At 39.0% G+C, this 13,977-nt stretch overlaps 1 protein-coding gene across 1 annotated transcript in view; it reads left to right on the forward strand.

Moving 5' to 3' along the window:
* The first annotated feature begins 2,983 nt into the window (after positions 1–2,983).
* The window catches only part of IL11 (interleukin 11), a 50,790-nt gene continuing 39,796 nt past the window's right edge, over positions 2,984–13,977 (forward strand). The window contains exon 1 of the mRNA XM_056541705.1: positions 2,984–3,074. Within this exon, the coding sequence (XP_056397680.1) occupies positions 2,984–3,074 (91 nt within the window). The remainder of the gene's footprint in view (positions 3,075–13,977) is intronic.

A 13,977-nucleotide genomic window follows, 5' to 3' on the forward strand; every position in this document is an offset into this window, starting at 1 on the left:
CGCTGCGGGGGGGGGGGGGGGGGGGGGGCGGCGATCCACCCCACTAGACCACCAGGAACAGGATAAAGGCACCTTTTGATGCTGCTGTCAACTTTGACAGCGGCGATCTAAAGGGTTAATAGCCTGCCAGGAATCAGCTGGGGGCCGGCCGGTATGACGCGGGCTCGAGTCGGAAGCCTGCGTGATACCCCGTTAACAGCCAATGTATGAGCATAGACGTCCATGGTCATTATCGGGTTAAGGCCAAAATGGGCCTGGTCCTTAAGGGGTTAAGAGCAATGCTTTCTTCCACCTGCTTTGGCGATAACCCCCCCCCCCCCCCCTCAGCTGACAACTCCGCTCCCTCCATAAATATTTATCCCCCCTTCCTCAGTATATTTGTGAAGGGGGCAGTGTTATCGGCAGAAGGGGTGGGATTATCATATGCAGTGGGAGGGAGAAAGCATTACACGTACAGCAGAAAGAAATTGCCATATTAGCAAAAAGATGAATATCTGCAGCAATAGAAATAGGGTCATTTCTACCTGTTTATTCAGGTTAGTGTGGTTAATCCTACTATCAATTTCTCTTTAAGGGGATATGATCATCAACATATTTAAGTATATAATAGCCCCTACAAAAAAAATATGGAGAAATACTGTTTCAATAGACAAGGGGGCATTCCATCTGTCTGGAGATAAAAAAAAAAAAAAAAGGTTTAGTCTCCAGAGGCCATAAGCCTTCTTTACCATATGAACTATGAAAATATGAAACAGGCTACCTCATGAACTACTCACAGAAAAGAAACAGTTGTGAGCTTCAAAACACTAGTTGGACATACCTACTGTGGGAACCTGCCTATCTGTTGTAGGACCTACAGTACCTACTGGGAGGACCTACGCATTGGTACGGCCTACCTACTTACTGGGAGATCTATCATTTTACTGCAGGCTCTACGTACCTACTGAAACATCCTACCTCCTAAGCATCCTACCTACTGGACAGACTTACCTACCACTAGGACCTGTCTACCTGTTGAAGGACCTACCTTCCTGCAGGTGGACCTGTCTAGCTACTGGACCGACATACATACCTCTTGGTTGGACCCTACTACCTATCTATTAATTGATCCTATCGACTAACTGTAAGGTCTACTGTAAAATTCCTCATTACTGAGGAACTTACCTACTTATTGCTGAGGACATACCTACCTAATGAGAATCTTCCAACTGTAAGCCTTACCTACCTAAAGGAGAAACCTACCTACTTAATTAGATAGATGCCCATTATGTAAGCATGTTACTACACATCCACTTAATTATGGGAGTATTTAATTCATTGGGGAAACCTACTTAAAGGGGTCCTCCGGTGAAAAACTTTTTTTTTTTTAAATCAACTGGTGCCAGAAAGTTAAACAGATTTGTAAATTACTTCTATTAAAAAATCTTAATCCTTCCTGTACTTATTAGCTGCTGAATACTACAGTGGAAATTATTTTCCGTTTGAAACACCGAGCTGTCTGCTGACATCATGAGCACAGTGCTCTCTGCTGACATCTCTGTCCACTTTAGGAACTGTCCAGAGTAAAAGGAAATCCCCATAGCAAACATATTGTAACGCCCAGCGCTCCGGGTCCCGCTGTCCCTCTGGAGCGCTCGCGTCGTTCTGCTGACAGCAGCGCTCCGGTCTCTGTCTCTGACCGTGAGCGCTGCTGTGTTCGTGCCGGCGGGGACGCGACGGCGTGGCGGGTCATGTCCGCTCGTGGATCGCGTCCCATTCCACTCACCCTCCACCTCCAGTGTCGGTCTCGTCCCGGCGCGCGCGGCCCCGCTCGCTAGGGCGCGCGCGCCGGCTTTCGAAGATTTAAGGGGCCAGTGCACCGCTAATTGGTGCCTGGCCCAATCAGTCTAATCACCTCCCTAACACATAAATACCCACTTCCCCTTCCTGTTCCTGCCGGATCTTGTTGCCTTGTGCCCTGTGAAAGCGTTTAGTGTGTTCCCTTGCCTGTGTATCCAGATCTTCTGCTGTTGCCCCTGACTACGAACCTTTGCCGACTGCCCTGACCTTCTGCTACATCTGACCTCGCCTCTGTCTAGTCCTTGTGTACCGCGCCAGTCTCAGCTGCCAGAGAGGTCGAGTCACTACTGGGGGACATTACCTGGTAGTTACTGCCGCAGCAGGTCCATCCCGCTTTGCGGCAGACTCTGCTGAACCAGTAACTACTTAGAACCGATCCCCCAGTACGACCCGCGCCATCGCCTCTCTGGCACAGAGGATCCACCTCAACGTGTCCTCACCAGCCACCACAGAGATGTCAGCAGAGAGCACTGTGCTCATGATGTCAGCAGACAGCTCTGTGTTTCAAAAAGAAAATAATTTCCGCTCTAGTATTCAGCAGCTAATAAGTACAGAAAATTAAGATTTTTTTTAATAGAAGTAATTTACAAATCTGTGGAGAGGAAAAGGTACCAAAAAGCCTCTAGACTAATACCATAAATGGTACATGATGATTGAATTACAGAAGAATAAAATCGGACTGTGCTTCACTTTATTTGATGAAAAGATATTTAATATAAAATAATTATAAATGAGACATTAGTATAAAATAATATAAATCAAATCCAAAACATAAATTGATACCTCCTTACACAGGGCCCTTGTGGGGAGGTGATATGTAATAATATACAGTGATAAAATTACTAAAAATCCGCTTATAAATCCGCTTATAAAGTGCAGTCTTCCGCTAATCCAACATTGTGTAAACCGGCATAGTTCACTTTTTGTATAGTGCACTCCGTGATCATATGTATTGTAGAACAGCTCATATAGTCGTATAGTTACCAACTCCCATAAATGGTGTAATTGCATGGCTGGACATCCGAGAGGCAGATGACAAGTGCTGTGGAGGCTGTGTCCAGTGCTGGCATGCGCTTACGGCGACGGGCCCGGTTGCCACAGGCCTAGGAGAAGTCGCCGGTCACGGAGGTGGATTACTCCGGAGATGGAAACAAACTCGGAGACAGATGGATCTGCTCCGGGAACAAAGCAAAGCCTCGTGGAGAGTCTCTCGGCGTTTGATGATGAAAAAGCAGGTAAAATGCAGCCAGGTGTAGAAGCAGGATAATACGGAGCTTAACAGGAGTGGTATCGGAGGTAAGAAGATGCGGTGGGTGGATTGCGGTAGTCGTGCGGTAATAGTCTCTTTCTCTAGACGCGTTTCAGGGTAATTTATGAACGACCCTTTCCTCAGTAGCCTCATATGGTACCCTGAAATGCATCTAGAGAAAGAGACTATTACCGCACGACTACCGCAATCCACCCACCGCATCTTCTTACCTCCGATACCCCTCCTGTTAAACTCCGTATTATCCTGCTTCTACACCTGGCTGCATTTTACCTGCTTTTCCATCATCAAACGCCGAGAGACGCCGAGAGACTCTCCACGAGGCTTTGCTTTGTCCCCGGAGCAGATCCATCTGTCTCCGAGTTTGTTTCCTTCTCCGGAGTAATCCATCCACCTCCGTGACCGGCGACTTCTACTAGGCCTGTGACAACCGGGCCCGTCGCCATAAGCGCATGCCAGCTCTGGACACAGCCTCCACAGCACTTGTCATCTGCCTCTCGGACGTCCAGCCATACAATTAAACCATCTATGGGAGTTGGTAACTATACCACTATATGAGCTGTCTGTAAAAATCTTGAAATTCTACAATACATATGATCACGGAGTGCACTTTACAAAAAGTGAACTATGCCGGTTTACACAATGTTGGATTAGCGGATTTATAAGCGGATTTTTAGTAATTTTATTACTGTATAATATTACATATCACCTCCCCACAAGGGCCCTGTGTAAGGAGGTATCAATTTATGTTTTGGATTTGATTTTTATTATTTTATACTAATGTCTCATTTATAATTATTTTATATTAAATATCTTTTCATCATATAAAGTGAAGCACAGTCCGATTTTATTCTTCTGTAATTTAATCATCATGTACCATTTATGGTATTAGTCTAGAGGCTTTTGGTACCTTTTTCTCTCTACAAATTATTTTACATTTGTACTTTTTTGGTGTAAGTACATTCCATATAGCTTCATAACAGAAAGTGAAGTGCTGGCCTCTATATATTCTCCCTTAAGTAGTCTATATGCGCACTCTAGCTAGCAGTGTATCTTCATGTGGTGGTGCTCATGTACTGCGATAGTGATAAGATAAATGCAAATCCATATAGTTAAGAAGAAAGTACAGGCTACTCACCACGTTGTAGTAACTTCGTGTTTTTTACTGGGACATGTAGGTAAAGCGGCTCCACGCCACACCGGGATGCCGAACACTAGTGCGTTAACTGATGACAGCTGTTTCTTTCCTTTCAGGAACTTCAACAGATCTGTTGAAGTTCCTGAAAGGAAAGAAACAGCTGTCATCGGTTAACGCACTAGTGTTCGGCATCCCGGTGTGGCGTGGAGCCGCTTTACCTACATGTCCCAGTAAAAAACACGAAGTTACTACAACGTGGTGAGTTGCCTGTACTTTCTTCTTAACTATATGGATTTACATTCCATATAGCCTCGACTAATTTACTTTGTGAGCTGCGCATACCCCAATTTCTTTATTTTTGATATAATTTACAAATCTGTTTAACTTTCTGGCACCAGTTGATTTAAAAAAAAAAAAAAACGTTTTTCACCGGAGTACCCCTTTAATGCCCCATCCAAGCCGCCTATCTACCCACTCTGCCTGTGTGAGGCACAAAAGGAATGTGACATTGTTCTAATTTCAGGGTGCACAGAAGCAGATGATCCTGCCTCACTGACACTTCAGGATGCTAAAACCATTTAATCAGTCATGCAAACTGCATAAGAAAGAGCACATGTATGCATACTTTACCTTTCCTTATGGCATTTTAGGACTGTCAGTAGTTCTGATAGATTAAAACATCTGAGGGATTCACTTTAACCCCTTCTTGATATTGGACGTATACATAAGTCCCAGCTGCTAACATGTTGGCACAACTGGATGTATGCATATGTCCAAATGATCTCCTGCGCTGCACAATGCGCTGAAGGAAATCAGGGGTGGGATCCGGCTGGGATCCCACCGCAGCTGCCATGACCAAGTATGCACTGATCTTGGCAGTATTAACCCCATAGATGTACTCATATACACACACAGGGCAGCTTATCCTGAAATGACAGGTAAGCTTTAAATAGTCACTTGGCTAAATGGGAAAATTTTTCAAGAACGCTCCATAACTTGTTGAAAGCCTTATCAGACTAGTGGAATCTGCTATAGCCACAAAAGGGGACCCAACTCCATATTAACGTCCATGTTTTTAAATGGGATGTGCAACCAGCTCATATAGGTGTGATAGATGTGTATATGTAATAAACCACTATGGCATATTGAGTACCATATTACATTAGTCTGTAAATTTGTCAAAAATTAAGACATGATCTGCAGTGTGCAAGACTGCAATAGAGAAATATGAATTAAATTAGAGAAGTCACACATATGAAAGTAAAGCAACCAGTTCTAATGGTGGAAACAACAACAGGACTCTGCTTCAAGTAGAATGATAGCCTGTAAAAGAGGCTGTAATATAAAATGAAAAAGGTTTATGGTATGCCATTCAAAGGAGTAAATCATAACTGTCATTAAAAAGAACTTTTGACATGTCGATCAGATTGATCGCATTTGGTCTCCCTTCTGAGACCCACTCCTATCTTGACTTAGCCAGGAAAGAGGACAGCATTGTGCTTCACTCTAGGGCGCGCTGAAAGATCCGTCCATTTCTCTTCATAGAAGTCAAAAGTTGTTTTTAATTACTGTTTTAATGAACACTTTAAATTTACTTAGACTATAAAAGAAGCCTGTCCTTATAACAAATTTTTTAAACAAGGTTTTTTTTTTTTTGTGTATATATATAATTTAGTGTTATTCCACTGTTTGCTTCATTCCTTAATCTGGCTAACTGTATGGTTAGTGTCCATTCACACAGAAGACTTGTTGCAAAAACCTCTATGATTGTTGCAGAATTCCACGCACATGTTGCAGAAAAAACTCTATTCTGTGTAATAGAATGGATTTTTAAGTTGCTGAAATTTCTGCACAAATCTACCACTGGTGAATATACACTAAGCCCTGTAGGGGAGAGACAGTCAGAACCACAATTTAGACTTTACTTACACATGTAGATCGAGTAGACATGACATAAATCAACAAGTATTCAGTAACGAAAATCTAAGGTAATAAAAACAAACTTGAAAGTTAACATTTTGTCATGCTGAGATAAAGCAAATATCACATGATTCATTATGAGTACCCGATCATTTGCAAACACAGACCTCAAACCAATATAACTTTTATAACAGACAGACAAATTATTTCTCACAAACTGTTGTATTAACCTTTACACATAATGTTATATAGCTTATGAGCCGTGTACTGTCTTTTTGTACAGACAGTGAGTTTGCTATCTTAACAACAACAAAATGCTAATTCAAAGATGCTTCCGTATTACATGATAATTACTATTGCATTACTGTAGGGGGTGAATATATTCGAGACATAAAACAATATAAACCTATAAACCTAGTGTACTGATAAATAAAAACTTAGAGTCAAGGTAGACTAGACAGTCTAGGAATACACCAGATTTATAACATTGAAAATCCGGTGTATCTTTCTGACTGTCTAGTTATAGGAGTATTCCAGAAGAAAATAATTTTTTTCAAATCAACTTGTACCAGCAAGATATACAGATTAGTAAATTATTTATTGTTTTAAATTCTAAGCCTTCCAGTACTAAACATCTGCTGTATGCTCTAGAGAAAGTTGTGTAGTTCTTTCTACTCTGACCACAGTGCTCTGTGCTGTCACCTTTATATGTATCAGGAACTGTCCAGAGTAGGAGCAAATCTCCATAGCAAACATCTCCTGCTCTGGCTAGTTCCTGACATGGACAGAGGTGTCAGTAGAGAGCACTGTGGTCAGACAGAAAAGAACTACACAACTTCCTGTGGAGCATACAGCAGCTGATAAGTACTGGAAGATTTTTAAATAGAAGTCATTTACAAATCTGTTTAATTTTCTGGCACTAGTTGATTTGAAAACCTTCTAGAACTTGGCTTTTTTGCTGTAAATTTTACAAAGTTTTGTGGCATATTAAGCCCTGCCCCTTTTCACAGAAGTCCTGCCACTTTATTGAGCAAGATAAAAAGGCGTCCAACTCGTGTTTATGTAAAAATGCAAAAATAAAGTGATTGTTGAAGAGGGGCGCTGCAGCTAGGTGTTAGTTGGGAGTCAATCTACATAGCATTTTTGTTTGTGGCTTTTTTTTTTGTTTGTTTGTGGCATTTTTTTTTAAGTGTCGTTTTTGGGTCCTGGCAGTTTTCGGAGATTAAACATGCTTTGGGGTTTTTGGTTTTTCTTCTTATTTTTATGATACTTTTCCTCCCATAAACCTCTATGGGTTGAAAAAAATGGCAAAAAATAAATAAATTTCTGGCATTTTTCTTTAACATTTGTCCATAGAAATCATTGAATAAATGAAAAGTGTGAAAAACACAGGAGAGAAAAAGGATAAAAGCCACAAAAACCTCTCATGAAACATGCATATACTAATACATACTATTTGGGAGGAACGCCACAAAAAGAAGTTTTAATGGCATTTTTATCAAGGCAATTAAAATGCTGAACAGAAGTTGTGTCTGGAGGCAGCCTGAAAAGTATCTAAAACACATTAAAAATGTTGCATAAGTGAATTTTTTTTGTGTGTGTGCAAATGACACCAGATTTTGAGATATATATTTTCATTTATTTATTGTCACCACTGAGTTCTACATGTATGTACAACTTCTTATAAAGGAAAATGGAAGTTTTCTTTTCTTTAAGAGACATATTTGTTCCATGAATTTATCCAAATGTGAGCTTTAAACAATACAAAAAAGTAAATCTAAGCTAAAAAAATCTAACAAACAAACTCTCTGATGTTTATTTTTTATGTGCTTTATTAATTCTAGATAGGCTTATATTTGTAAATATATTTAGCAATAGAAAGCATCATCGTGACCCCGAGGTACAAAGAATTTGTTTAGAACCAGACACAATAAAGTAAGTGGGAAAAGGACAGTGCAGTGTATCTTCAGTGACCTTATCAACCTTTCTTCCTGCTGCATCCTGCACCCACTCCTTTTAAGCTTACATTTTAAAGAGAGCAAATAAATTGCAGCAGAATGTGTCATAGTCTTTAATGCATGACGCCCATGCAAATTTAACTTTTAGAAGGAGGGGTTTGGGTATGAGGTATTTTTTTTCTCAATGGAAAAGATGTGAGTCAAGATGTGTCATCTTTTGAGAGAAAAAAAAAAAACACTCATCGACATAGTTAGACTTGCTTTCTTCCATGAGTGCTGTATATAAACCCCAATTTGTAGTGGTATGAGTTCAAATGCTCACACATATATCCACTTAAGTTACTCACACTCACTCTCTCCCTCAATCAGACACTTCTAATAGTAAAGACAGGGATTGCTTTGCTGTTTTCTACCTCAGAGCTTGGGAGCAGGTGAATTAAAGTGGAACCCTAACAAATCCTGATAAAGGAGGGATATAGCTTGTGGTATCCAAAAAAGGTACATAAGGAACAGCAAAAACATAGAGAGAAAATCACAGAACAGAAAACATCTGACAAAAACAACTCACCGAAGCAACACGAAATATGAAAAGTAAGTATATCTGCTTAAGATTTCTGTTTTTCTAAGGTTTCACTTGTGCATATTTTGGAATTCTAGTTACTACTTTGTTGTCAAGGACATTTATATGTCTATATCTTGAGAATTGCATGAAGTGCCTTAGATATGCTTTAAACCCATGTGAGAGAGTTTTGAATGTTTTGACTGTTGTGCATCATTATGAACTCTTTTGCTTGGTACCCAGAGACACCTCTGGATAAATCGCTTCAGTAGAAGCAAATTTACAACAAAGCTTCATGAGCTCATAGCGCCGCCTGCTGTATAGAGATGAAATTTCTTTTTAGACTACTTTTCATGAAAGCAAATCCAAAGTTTATGTCCTAGTAATTCAGTAAAATTTATGATTATATAAAAAGCTAACTGATACATTACATTGCCAGTAAAAAAAAAAAAACACTAACATATTATGATGTAACATTATGTCTATAAAGAAATCAATTCAAAATTGCTAAACCAAAATGTAAAAGCAGTAGTTGTTCAAAAGTACAAGAACAAAAAAGTGCAATGGGTAATTATTGGTATAAGTCATAGGTTATTAAGCATCTTAAGGTAGATTTAAATGAGCATAGTCCATTTTGCAACAGTTTAGTTGGATTTGTAATGTACTATGCAACACCCATTATTACCCCCATTGTATTGAAAGGACAAATGTGCCTAAAGTTTCTTCAAAGAACACATATAATGAGTCAAACCTTTTCATCGCTATAGTGGCTTCCTCACCGTATTGTAAATATTTTAATTTCTATGTATGTATAAGTTACATTGTATTTAGCTTTAATACAGAGAGCACTTGTTGAGATCTAACAGCTTTTGGATGGTACATAAAGAGTAGTTGATAAGGTACAAGACTTGTATTTTCATCAGCATAAGCTGTTCTATATGACACTCAGTAGACTTACAGCAAAGCATTCCTACTACAGTACCTATAAAAGAGCAAGGATAGAAGAAATGTGTATGGCTAGAATTATGGCATTTAATGTCCTAGAGCTAAACACTCTAACCGCATTAAGCCAGGGCATAAAGCCATTTGGAAAATAAATGTTGTGGAAGCAACTATTCCCACGTGACCTAACCAAGACAGTGTCTGAAAACCAAATTATGCTGCTAGATTAGGGCCAAAAATGAGAATTTGTATATATATTTATATATGTGTGTGTATACATTTATAGATACATATATATATATATATATATATATATATATACATATATATATATATATATATATGTGTGTGTGTGTGTGTGTGCACAGATATATTTACATTTCTTGTCTACAGGTCATTCTCAGTTAGGTCACAGGTCACATTCAAACAAAAGTATTACAGGCTATGACACATTTTGAATGTATAGGCTGAGTGTGCCTGTCTGCATAACGTGAACTTACAGCTTCAGAGAGTTTGGGTCAGTAGTCTGGGATGGGAAGGGATGACTTTCATGTATTATGTCTAAGAGCGTTATCTACAATTCTGCTGTGGAAACAGTCAACAAGCTTGTCATCAGTTTATCTGTATTCTTAATGCAAGTACATAGATATTTTTCCTGTACCCGACATGTTCATATAATATAATAATGTACAGCGTCTAGCACTTTGTAATTCAAATATAGTACTAAGCACTGAGACTGTTTCACTGTGGCAGTTTAGTGATTTGGGAAATACAGACATGGGAAAGAGGGTCAATATTTAGGGGAGTTCAGGTTCCTGTTATGCAGCAATGATTGTGCTGTCGAAAAGTGTAAAGCAATCCCACAGCTCCGCAGATTGTTATCAGATTTATTTGCCTTTTAGTTCCCCAAACATTTTAAACAATAAGATTAACATGTTCATCTAGTGTTGTTATTATTGGTTAACATTGTGAGTGAAGCGGCCTGTACATAAGATGCTTCTTTTCTGTCTCATAATTGAAACGATGCAGAGAACAGCAAACATGTGTTTTTTTTTTCTGCATTACTTCAGGGTTCAACAAGAATACAACAGAAGCAGCTTACAACACTGTTATTCACTGTTCACATGTGTTTGATCTGGCATGGATTTCAGCAGGGATTCTGCATTGAAATCTGCAAGAAATGTAATGACAATCCACAACATATGCAATATGGGAATATGGGTTCTACCTCCCATTTAACATACAGCAAACAATTTTTGCTGCTGCAGATTTTTATCTACCATAAAAATATAGATGTAGCCAGCACCAACGTTTTAGCTGGCACACTACATCTGTTGGACAGCATGGAACGCTAATAGCATAGCATGCTTTGAGCGAGTCCATGCTCCTTTGCATACAATACTTTCTGTGGCACCCTACACCACTAGCATAGGTTGCCTTGAAACAGAAGCAGGAGCATAGGGGGCATTTATCATTGTCTTTAGAGATGTTTTTTGTGGGTACACTTTTTAGTTTACACTTAAAAAAAAAAGTGTTTTACAGACCAGCTGTTAAGGTTTGTCTTATGCAGTGGTAATACATTTATCAACTGCAACTATTTTTTTTATTTGCTAATTTTGGCACAAAAACCTCCAAAAAGTCGCAAAAATACACCAGCCCAGAGTTAGCTTGGCTTTTTGGTGTTTGTGAAGAATGAATTTTCAGAAAATGTGTACGTACACAACATTTTATCAAATGCCCTGACATCATTTAATAAATTTGGTGCTTCTACGCATTACCAGCACACACAAAAAAAGTATACAAAAATGCTTCACTTACACCTACAATGATAAATGTCCCCAATAGTTCCTGTATGCGCTAACAACCAGAATAAATCAGAGTACCTGGCCCAGCAAGTTCTTAGAAATAAGCCAGCAATGCATAAAGCACTGAGGTTTTACTTCTTTCAGGCTGGACAAACTCACTGAACCTGGTCTAAAACCTGAAGATGTGCACCCCAGAGCAACTCTACTACCAGGGTGGCACAATGGGGCAGGAAGGTTTTGTGGATATGTATAGCCCGTGGGAGCTAGTCCAGAGTGCCTGGCCAGCAAATTTACTGACATTATGAATAAAGTATCATTGGGTAAGCAGTAAGAGGTAAGTGGAGCAAGGGACTCCTGTGAGATTTGAGAGGAGTCCCTCCTTTACTTGCAGAGTATCTTGGGTTCTCTACACTGTTCGTGTATCAGAGAAACTATTACAATAGTGACCAGCCATGTGTATGCATGCTAGATTGTATACACATCTTAACACAAAATGTGTAGAGCAGTGTGAGCTGGCGCCCTGCAGCCCTGAGATGTTGCATAGTTACAAGGGCCAACCACGGATTTCTGCCATCTAAATACTAATCAGATTTTGATGTGAGAACATACTCTTAGGGTAACTTCAGAAATAGTAGATTTGCTGTAGAAATTCACAGCATACCTATTCTGTTGTGGAAATGCTATGGATTTGACAGTGATCGTCAGCGATTTAATGTATAGAGGTTAAATTGCTGTGGATTCTCTGTAGAGTCACTTAGAGATTTTTTGTGGCTTTTGTATTCTTTAAAAAAAACTAAAAAAACACACTATGCGATTTGTGATATGCCGCTAAGAGATAAAATGTCAAGGTTTTCAATTGAAATTCTTGATTACTCAGAAAACTGAGACTTCTCTTCTTTTCAAATCTATTCCTGCCTTTGAATTCAGTATCTGCAGTAAAAAAAAAACGGAATGTGTGAACATAGCCCTAAAAGCATTGCTTGTGTTTAAATTGACCCTGCTGTTGCACATTCTAAGGCTGCATTCTTAGAACCTTGCAATTTAAATTGCAGTGGATATGGAGAAATAATTGAGCATCTAAAGACAAAAAATAATATTAGTATCAAATGTCACCAGGACAGACATCAAGCCAGTTAGTGTATGCACCCACCGAGAGTCCTGTGAGCAGCCTAAAGTGCTTCATGTACTGTATATTAAGTAAGCATCACTGGAGAACAGCCACATTGCACTAATTCATTTAAGCTATTATATTTGTTTACATATATTAGTAGTATTACGTTTTTAGTCCCTGGTGACATTTCAAAATAACCAATCTTCCCCACTTAACGTTAATGCATTACATACCTTCTCATACAAGATCATGTGCTTGTATTGACGTCTTTTGGAGATGGACAGGAAATTCTCTGTCCAAAAGCAGCCAAGGAGGTGGAGCCTACCTCTGCAAATAGTACTAGCACAACTGTAGAATCTAAAGACATACACACATCCAGTATGTTTGCTTTCACTCACGTGTGATCTGCTAGTAGACGTCTTACAGCTAGAATTATAGAAGGTTTATATATCTGCTCTACTGCAAACTTTTTCCATTTTCTAACTATTTCATAAGATGTTACAGATACAGTATAACTATTCTAAGTTTTGTGGATTAATGCAGTGTGCACATTTTTTGCACTATAAAGCAGGCATTTAAAAACAGGTTTCAGATACTAGTTAATAGAAATATATACTGGTTTTAATAGAAAATATATATATGTACATTTCAAGTAGATGTATTTTTGGCATTTATAATATGATCCACTGGAAACCATCTTAAACATTAACTGGTAGAAACAACTTTGATCTGGAAAGCGGTGTGGGTTGCTTGCATCAGCACATAAAATTAATGTGCAGGACATGTATCCATGATGTGACAGTGCTTTTTTGTGAAAAGTTTTTTTTAAATACGTGTTTTAATTCCCATTGGCTGGAACCTTCAATAGGTGTAAACAGGCTCAGGCACTAAACTTTTATTAAAGGGTACCTCTCATCAAAAAATGTTTTGATATATTATAGATTAATGTATGCAGAATAACTTTACAATTGCATGTTATTAAAAAATATGCTTCTTTCTATTTAATTTTCCACTTTGAAGAAATGACCACTAGGGGTCTCCCTACCAGTCCTGGCAGCATGCATTTCAGACTCATGCTGGAGTCCTAAACACTACGAGCTGCCAGTCTGCTTTGTTCACAAAGGAGAACACTCAGAGCTGCCAGCCTGCTTTGTTCACAGCCTGTTTGGCTGTGAACAAAGCAGGCTGGCAGCTCTGAGTGTTTAGGACTCCAGGATGAGTCAGAAATGCTTGCTGACAGGACTGATCGGAAAGAATACAATAGAAAGAAGCATATTTTTCATTAACATGCTATTGGAAAGTTATTCAACATTCATTAATCTAAAATATATCAAAAGTTTATTTGATGAGAGGTACCCTTTAATACATACACATATGTTAGAAATAAACTACATTCAGGTGATCAGGAGGGCATTACACAAAAACAATATAAACAATA

Source organism: Hyla sarda, chromosome 10 (genome assembly GCF_029499605.1).
Source record: "Hyla sarda isolate aHylSar1 chromosome 10, aHylSar1.hap1, whole genome shotgun sequence".
Lineage (NCBI taxonomy): Eukaryota > Metazoa > Chordata > Amphibia > Anura > Hylidae > Hyla > Hyla sarda.